The sequence below is a fragment of the Parasteatoda tepidariorum genome, chromosome 7 (genome assembly GCF_043381705.1).
Source record: "Parasteatoda tepidariorum isolate YZ-2023 chromosome 7, CAS_Ptep_4.0, whole genome shotgun sequence".
Lineage (NCBI taxonomy): Eukaryota > Metazoa > Arthropoda > Arachnida > Araneae > Theridiidae > Parasteatoda > Parasteatoda tepidariorum.
Window position 1 is genome coordinate 24,641,355 of NC_092210.1, and position 10,093 is coordinate 24,651,447.

General features: G+C 28.0%; 1 protein-coding gene across 1 annotated transcript in view; it reads left to right on the forward strand.

Annotated features, from left to right (window-relative positions):
• LOC107441251 (uro-adherence factor A) overlaps positions 1–3,512 on the forward strand; it is a 42,691-nt gene extending 39,179 nt beyond the window's left edge. The window contains exon 10 of the mRNA XM_071183741.1: positions 2,239–3,512. Coding sequence (XP_071039842.1) covers positions 2,239–3,459 — 1,221 coding nt within the window. The 3' untranslated portion in view covers positions 3,460–3,512. The remainder of the gene's footprint in view (positions 1–2,238) is intronic.
• The last annotated feature ends 6,581 nt before the right edge of the window (positions 3,513–10,093 follow it).

Consider the following 10,093-nt stretch of genomic DNA (forward strand, 5'->3'; position numbering starts at 1 on the left):
TTATAATTTATAAATCATCAAATGCAGTGATATTGCATTACTTGAAAATGTTAGTCATCTGTAAAACGTTTTTTCATTCACACGTTGAAACGAGCCTGCATAATTAGATTAATGTAACCATTTTTTCTTCAAATTTTCAGAGGAATTGAAATCACACTATTATTACAATTTTTAAGGAACATTATTAATTTTGTAAATTAAAATAACATTATTAGCTTTGTAATAATTGTGATGATATTATTAACTTTGTAATAATTGCAATAACATTAGCTTTAACATAATAACGCAGTTAGTCATCTAGAAAGTGACAAATATGCTGAGGGTTAGCGCAATTGATTAAAATTACCTACTCATATGAATTGAGTTATTATTGTCCCAAGCCCTCATAATGAAAACTGTCAGCTGATTGGCTCTTCGAAAGCGTAAAATTCTGTCTGAAGTTCACCCAGTGTTCAATCCCATTGGTTACACATGCCCAGTAACATTAAGACCGAAGATCAGCAGTGCTGGAAGCTAAAATGCACTTGGGATGCAGAACTACCATCTTCTATCAGAAAAATGTTTGAAAATGACAAAAACAACAAAATCAATCGAAAGATATTATGATTCCCAGATGTCTCATGAACGATTTTAAAAGTCTAGAAATTTTTTAAGTTTACATATTTTTTGTGTTACATGGGTATTTCTGAAAAGCGAAAACTTGACGTCTTGTTAGCTCATTCAAGCTCGATCTCCAGCAGCTCCTTTAAAAACCAGTCACAATACCTATACTTGAACTTTTATCCTGTACAATAGGAGTTAGGCTAGCAAATCGAGTTAAATCTGACTTAAAAATATTCAAAAAAAAATTTCTGGTCATATTCCGTAAATGCACTTTATTAGATAAAAAGGAATGAAAGTTGACCTTTTTCTTTTTTACGTCAGAGTCCAAGAAATCAGATCTCTCAGTTTCAAGTTTGCGAGAGAAATGGAATTTAGCTCCCAAATCTCTTAACCCAGCTGATCTGCCATCACAAGATCCCACCATTTCGGATTTCTGAGCACCAAAATATGGTCCCAACAGTTTGGTAAGAAGAGCGCTCCTAAGTTTGGACCCCTTCATGTTAGATTTACTTTTTGTGTATTTCGCTATGTCTCGAGAACTTTTTAAGCAAATTGAAAACTTTTTGCACATCATTATAAAATTCATTTATTCAACGATAATGGCATGCAAAAAATAAATTTTAGTAAATCTTTATTCTTTCAGAATGGTCAAAAATTTTTGAATTGTAAGGTATAAAATTTTTTGCATCATCTTAAAGAATGTAACTTTATATTTCAAAATTTGAGCCAAATCAATCAAATGGTTCCTGAGAAATTGAATTTTAGACCGATTTCTCCCAAATGTTGTATTTTTCCATATAAAATTACACTCTTTAAAATAATGCAAAAATGGTATATCTTACAATTCAAATTTTTTTTTGACTATTCTTAAATAAAGTAATAAATATTTACTAAATTTTTTTTTGCAAGGAATTATTTTTGGATGAATGAATTTTATAATTGTATGCAAATATTTTTCCAAGGTTCTCGAGATACTGTGAAATACACAAAAGGTAACAATAACATTAAGGGGGTCCTAACTTGGGACCATATTTCCCAGATTGTGGCTACTCCCTATATTTTTGGGGTCAGAAATCGGAATCAGACAAAAAAAATTTATGTTGATTAACGTACGTTTTTCTGTCTGATTTCTTAACTTGAAATATTCTCTGTACATATCAATTACCATATTTGAAGTCACCTCTTTGAGCCTTTAAGATTGAGTCTTAGAACGTGAAAGTCCGATCATTAGACCAAAAGTTATTCAGGTTGATCCCTTTTTTTGCACACTGTGCGTTTATCGTAAAATTATACAAGACTAAGTTATATCATTTTGTACATTTTAATATTTTCTTGATAGTTATCACATTCATGCCATGAAACATTTTTCCTGTGAAAAAATTTAATGTTGTTTCTTATTCTTCACTTTAGGTGCTTCAAAATACCCCTCCTTTTACTAAAGCTAGANGTGAGTTCTTGTGCAAAAGTGTTATAATATTATTAGCAAGAGTTATTACACTAAATGTTAAATTCCCATTTAACACTAAGTTATATCATTTTGTACATTTTAATATTTTCTTGATAGTTATTACATTCATGCCATGAAACATTTTTCCTGTGAAAAAATTTAATGTTGTTTCTTATTCTTCACTTTAGGTGCTTCAAAATACCCCTCCTTTTACTAAAGCTAGATTACTACCCAAATCCTCACACAGCCCTCATTCAAAACTTAGACAGCATAAAAGGGCTCATTCAGCTACTTTGCAGCAACAAAAACTATCACATTCAGCTGGGGAATTAGAATCTTTAACAGATGAAGCAAATACTACCAACAAAGTATGCCTTTCTGCTCAAGAATTTGACTCTCGAGATTTGACTGGATTCGGTTCGCGCCTCAGAACTCTGGCTGGATCGAGAATTAAAAAATATACGTCTAAGCTTCCGCCTGTGAATAGGTCCAATTCACCTCTAAAGAACACTGATGCTAGTCAACATCAAAGCAGCGTATTAAATAGTGATAAAAACTCTAGTTCAACTGAAAACAAAGCTCAAAATACATCTTTGGAGGAGAAGGAAAATGAGAATGGTTGTTCCAGTGCTCTGATGGCAGCTGAACCCATCCTGAGCTGTATGAATTTAAATGACTCTTTTGAACTTAAACACATCGATAGCAGAAGAGAGGATGACTTAGAAGTAGCTGATAGTACTATAAAATTGGAGAATTTGGACATTTCTGAGGCTGCTAGGATCTCAGATGATAATTGTGATTCCGTGGGCTCCGACGGTGAAAAGCGACCTAGTTCTATACTTCGTAAGAAATACATTGAAGAAAAGAAGGAACTGCATAGTATTCTCAAACCACCCCCGGAGGATAAATCCTCTAAAACTTTGCCTTCTATATTAAAACACAGAGAGAGTTCTGAGGAGAAGGAGCTGTGGCAGCAATCTGACCTTCACTCCATCTTAAAGAAATCAACGAGTGAAGATGAGAGCTGCAATAGTGGCCCTGATATCCGTCCCATTCTGAAGGTCAGTACTGATGAAGATTCTCCTGGAGGAGGGGGTTCGTCGAAACCCCGTCCCATTCTCAAGAAACGGACTAGTTTCAGTGAGGAGTGCTGCTATGCTAGTTACCCAAATGGTGAGCTGAAACCAATCCTCAAAAAGAAAACTCCTATGCTCAACGAGGATCAGCCTCGACCTTGTCTAAAAAGCAGGAGGAAAAGCGAGGATGCCCGCTCTTCGTTGACAGAATTTGTTGCAAGCCGTCCTCGTGCCTACTCTGCTGACATGGGTGTTAAGCCTAATCATGATAGACAGGATGACATAGAGCAGAAAAGCGAAGACTTTTGCAAAAGAGAGAGTCAACAACTTTAACCCTTGAGTTCTCTTAGCTGTTTTGGAAAGGTACTTTTGAGATTATGTACATTTTTTTAAGGAGTTTAATATCACGTGTACATATTTTTTCAGACTTTTTATATTTGAAAAAAGTTTATTGTAATATACAAGATTGTATAATTTAGTTCAGTGGTTGAAGTAGTTATGGAATTTAATTTATAGTCTTTGTTTGTTTAGATTATGTGTAATATAGAAATGAGATTAAAATATTTATATTTTAAAAGGAAGATAAAAATTTAAGTCATGAAATTAGTTAATTTAAAGGTTATTGATGACTGTGAATTTTGAATGTATATATTTTAGTTATAAAGATTTTCTGTTTTCATAAAATCCTGTGTGCAATACTTGTTTTAAAGTATGTGAAAACAATAATAGTGTTTATATCGAGCTGTATTGTAATTGCAATGTTAATAGTTAAAAATTTGTGTTGAACTTTGAAATTAAAAAAAAATTCTACATGTGCTGTAATATGTTTATTCAAAATAAGTTTCAGTTAATAAAATTTATTTCAAATATTTTGCAACTATTTAGCTTTAATATGTTTGTTCTATTTTTAATTATTTCATTGAAATTTTTTGTTGTGAAACTAAAATTTTATTTTAGATCAAGAAAATTGATAGCAAATTACCATTGTTCAAATTCTGTTAAATTGTTATTTATGTTATGTTTATAACTATTATTCTGAAGTTTTTATTATACAATATTAATTTTACTTTTATGAAAAATATTTCAAAAATTGTTTTGAATTTTTTTTTTTTGTTAAAAATTCTAATGATTAAGAAGTAAAACAGTTATAAATTTACTATTTACTAGATCTTTGCTTTCTTATAATTTATTCAGTGTTTTGTGTCTGAAACAATTTAATTTACTTAAAGAAAACACTTAATTTACACTATGAATGTAAACTGTTTGCCATATCAATATGAATACATAATCCACTTGTATTGTGAAGAAATGTTATAAGTCTATCTGCATGCAAGAAATGAGTTATATGTAAGAAATGCTTGTAATTAATGAATATTTGATTTTTTTTAAAAAATGTTGTCATAGCTGCCAACAAAGATAGGACAACAATCGTTTGAAATTATCATTAGCATATAATTTTTTGGGAATTTAAAATGGTCCATTTTCAAGATTGATTTTATTGCTTTTTAACATCCCAGCTTTTATCTTTAATATTTATATTATCTGTTAATGTTCCTACACATTAAGTTTGTATGTCTTGTAATGGGAATCTTTTTTTCCAGTCAGCGATTTGAATTGAAATTTGCAATGATAATTTTATTAATTTAAGATGTAGAAGACTCATAATATTCTGAGTATGTTTAATCAATAATAATAATTTAATTAATCCTATATCAATTTAGGAAGTGAACAAATTTCTGAATTTTTTTCATCTATTAAATTTTCTACACATTTACACTCTTGTAATGAGTACCTTTCTTTTCTATCAGTGGTTTGAATTGAAATTTGTAATTTTATTAAATTAAGATATAGAATACTCATAATATTCTAAATATGTTTGATCAACAATAATAGTTTAATTAATCCTATACCAATTTGGGAAATGTACAAATTTCTGAAATTTTTTTTCCCTATACCATTTCTTTATAATATTAACATGAAGGAGGTCAGTTTTCTGCAAGAAGTCATGCTATTAGTTTATGTATCCCAGCCTTTATCTTTCATTTATGTTATCTCTTAATTTTTCTACACATTTAGTTTAAATCCTTGTAATAAGTAACTGTTTTTTTTCAATCGGAGATTTGAATTGAAATTTGTAATTATATTTTTATTTATTAAATAAAGATATAGAACACTCATAGTATTCTAAGTATGTTTGTTTAATCAACAATAATAGTTTAATCCTATACCAATTTGGAAAGTTAACAAATTTTTGCATTTTTTTTTTAATCCCTTATACCATTTCTTTATAGTATTACCATGAAGGATGTCTAACCTAATAGTTTTCTGCAAGAAAACTATTAGGTTATGAATAAATAACCTGCATTTATATTTTCTATGTGATATCTCAGGAAAGGTTGGCAGCTATGTTCTCATGTTTAATTCATGACCTAACACTATTAATACAATAAAGTTTGCATCTTTGTTGTGTTAGTAAGTTACTTGCCTTCTTATTTCAAGTGAAAGATCGAATTTCAAAACAAGATTTTTATGTGAAAAAATGTTTTGTCTTATCATATACATGTTAAATGGTCTGTAAAATAGTAAATTGACCTGTTGTAAATTTGTTGTTTATTCGATATATACACTAATAGGCTGTGAAAATGAAACTGCCATTGGTTTGTGTGTACTATGGATATGACTGCTAAAAAATAAAAAGAGGGAGTAATTAAAATTTAATCCGAAACATTATTATCTATTGACACTATTAAGTATGACACTATGTATATGATTCAGTTTTTTATTTATTGTTTCAATTTTGAGAAGTCTATCTCAGTTATAAGTACTTTAATTAATACACATTTATTTTGCATTTTGAGAGGTAGGCGAAAAACTATTATTATTATTATTTTTTTTTTTGTCAATTATATGTTATTTGGTTGGCCATTGCATTGAATGGCCTATAGTGATAAATAGCATGTTTAAGAAATAATAGTTACTTTCTTTGTCATTAAGGCAAAGTTCTACAGACTATCTTTTATTACTTAATTCAAACGTATAAGGTAGGTTTAAAGGACAATTCTAGCAGCATAACATTCAAGATCCTGACAAATAGAGCACAACATTCAGAGATCCTTGCTTAATCAAAAATTCTAATTTCTCTCTATTTTAGATAAACTTCAACCAACTCGCACAGCTCTTGAAACAATTCCAAGCAAAATTGATTCTTCATTTAGCTAATCATTTACTTGAGAATGTCTCACTTCGAAATTAAATTGAATGAAAATGCCATTTCATTTATAGCAATCATTTTGAGACTTCAATTACTATCTTTAATTATACTTATATTTTATTTTATTTTTTATAAATAAAAATATCAATTTTGTTAAAAAGTTTTTTTTTTTTTATCTATTACAGTACAGAACCCATTATCCGGAATTCAGGAAACCGGAATGAAATTCGATAAAGTTTCCCCTCTTTTTAAAAAAAAAATTTTTTCTCCTCATAAGATATTAGGATTTTCCTTTCTTTTTTGAAAGATGTTTACCTTACCATCATTTTGGAAATAATCATTAGTGTATTACTTTATTGTTTTTTCTTCTTTTTAAGATTATTTCCGATTTTTTTTTTCTTAGTTGGGTTTAACAATAAAAAAACGACTTCAGAAAACCGGAAAAATCAGTTATCCGGAATAACGATGGTCTCGATCGTTCCAGATAATCGGTTCCCTACTGCATTTCTTTTTTTAATGAAAAATGTTGCTCTTGATTTTGATATTTGTGTAATACAGTTTTTGTATTTCAATTCTCTTTATTAATTATTATATTAAAAAAAAAGATATCTAAATTCCCTATACGTGTTTTACATATTTCACAAAATTTCCATTTTATTTAGAAGTCCTTGCACACTTTTATCCTTTCAAGTTCTCTACTATGTATTGCTGTATTTTTGTAACAACAATTTCTTGATAAAATTTAAACTATAAATTTTATTATACCAGTATTTTTGTTGAATTATATTACGTAACACCTTTCTATTAATTAGAATAGAAAATATCAAGCTATATATAAAAATCTTATGATGGTACAAAATTCGAGGAAATAGTTGAAAAGTCTTATGCTTCAAATGCATCAAAAATCTGATTAGAAATGGGAACAATATTAAATCAGAAATTGTTACTTTAATACACCTTTTCAATAACGTGCTATAAATCTCTATAAAATACGAACAGAATGGTCTAACAAAGTTTTCCATTTAATGTTGTATTTTTTTTAACGGAAGATCACATCCAGTTTTCCCTTATTAATTTTCATATATTTTTGGTTGTCATCAGGATAAAAGAATCATTTTCCTATAAAATATATTTGCATTCATAATTTAAAAGTATTTACCAGTAATATTTATTTTGATTGCTTTTTAAATTAAGAGTTAAAAACTGAAAGAATTGTTTCTTCATTATAATGTAATTCTATGATATTACTTAATACAATGCATTTTTAGGCAAACTTATTTAAACCGGTGTCTACATTTTACAATTATTTGTGGTGCATATTAAATCAATATAGTTTTATAAATTTCAGTTGCACAGATTTGTTAAATGATTAAGAGTCATGCCCAATGTGATGCATACACAAATTGTATTTAATATAACAGCCTGTATGGTAAATAAAAAATTTTCATTACGATTGTGCACTCACCAAATTTTTAATTACAATATACCTTTAATTTTAAATGTTATTTTAAAAAATGGTTGCTATACGCAAAATTGTGTTCACTAATAGATGTTAATAGAAAGATAAGGAAATGTTTGAACATAAGAAGTGAAGACAAAGCAGACTGATTTCTTATTACTTAATGAGAATAATTTCTTAAACTTTCGTAGAAAAAACTTTTTTTACGCCAGGGAACAATATTGCAAAGCAATCGTTGGGATTGGTGAGCAGCAGCGAACAGAGGGCTTAGCCCCCCAAAAATAAGTTAGAAATAAATTACTAATTTATCTAAAAGTGTTTTTCTTGTCATCAATTTTCTAAAATAAAATTAACTGGCATCTGTACAGCTTTTAGCAAATATACTGGTTCAAAAAGAGAAGATATTGCAATTGATATATTTTGAACGAGTTTTCTTATACCACAAGCCAAAAAAGTACCTTAACAATAAAAAGAAAAATATGACTCAAACCTGTTTAAGCAAACTATTAATTAGCAGCTTTCAGAATTCATTTCAAGAAATAAAATGAAACAATTATTTAGTGAATTTATAAATAGATTTCATTTACCTACAAGCATTATCCAATTGGTCAAGTGAGGGTGTGAAATTAATCACTGACAAGAAATGCGTTCGAGTAAAAAGATTATTAAAATAATTTTATTTTCGAGCTACACACAAATAAAAATTACTTTTTGAGACAGAAACGTTCATGTGCCGTTTCAAATTATAAGTTATGTAGATGACAAAATACTTTTTCTCCACAGACCATGCTAATTGTAGCCCACCACCAAGAAATACAAAAAGGTAGTCATGAAAACCTTTTCGGGATACTATACTAAAAGACCGATAATTTATTTATTTTCACTTTGTGTTTCATGGTGCATTTTATGCTTTTTTTCATTTTTATTCCGGTTTTAGTATTTTAATGCCAGCACTAACTTAAAAATTAATAATAAGGTTGAAATGTTTAATATTTTATCATGTTGCTAAACTTAGGCTTGAGCTTGTTTTAATTTTTGATGTTAAATTGAAATACAGATTTGCAATATATGTTTATGTGTTGGGTTAATGTTAATTCGATCCTAATGTGCTCACTGCCACATGTTTAAATGTTGCTACTTATGTATATGAATGGCTTTGTAATGATTGCTTTTATGATTTGTATTCATGATAACTGTCTTATTATTTTCAATTATCTTATAATTAGGAGAAGTTCCTATATTCATCCTTAATTCATAAAGAATTCGAATAAATTGTTTTCACACTTAGATCATTTGTGTTTGATTTAAGTTAAGAATAATATTTAGTTATGTGAACAATTTTGCATACAGTTAGTAATTATTAGTACATAAATTTGTATAATAGGAACCCTAAAAATTATAAGCCACAATTTGCCAAGTCAGTCTTCAAATTCAGTAAACATTTGTGACTTATAAGTTAATAACTTTAAATTAATTTATGTGTTAAGGTTAAATATATGTTAAGAATATAAAAAAAATTAAAACACTTAACTACTGAAAAGCATGAATGGTGTCACTTTATTTCTACCTATTCTAGTTTTATTTATGTATAACAGAAAGTTAACCCTTCTTTTTTTGGTTTTAAGAATGTATTATGTTCATAAATATCATGGGTATTAATCAATATTATATTTTTGAAACATCGTAGTACTGAATTAAATGATAAAATCATCACTAAAGTAGTATGAGTATAAAATATTGTTACACTTCTTCCAATATATAAATAGGAAGAAAATAATTAGCTCAAGGTATTTAACCATAATTTGATTTGTCTTATTTAAATAATAAGACATATCAAAATCATATTAAGTTTGAAAATGAAATAATTCGAGTACTTTATTGTAGCTTAATTTTACATTCAAGGCATTAAATTATGGCTTTTTTTTTCAAAACTAAAGAGCTTGAAAAACTGGGACTTAAAAAAAAATAATTTGAAAACTCGTTCTACATACATTTTTCATTCGTATACATGATAATAGAAAAATAGCAATAATAAAAAGACATTAATTTTTGTAGGAACTTATTTATCATTACTAACATAAAACATTAAAAATTAAAGTACTCAATCAAATTACAATAATAAGTTAACAAATCTCACAACATAGTCTTTTTAGAGGATAAATTGAGTGAGTCTAATATTGATAGAGAATTTATAAACTAATTTTATATACTTGATTTATTTATTCAAGAACATGATAAAAAGTTTTATTCTATTGATAAAATAAGACGGAATTTACTTTTATTGGTCCAAGTTCATT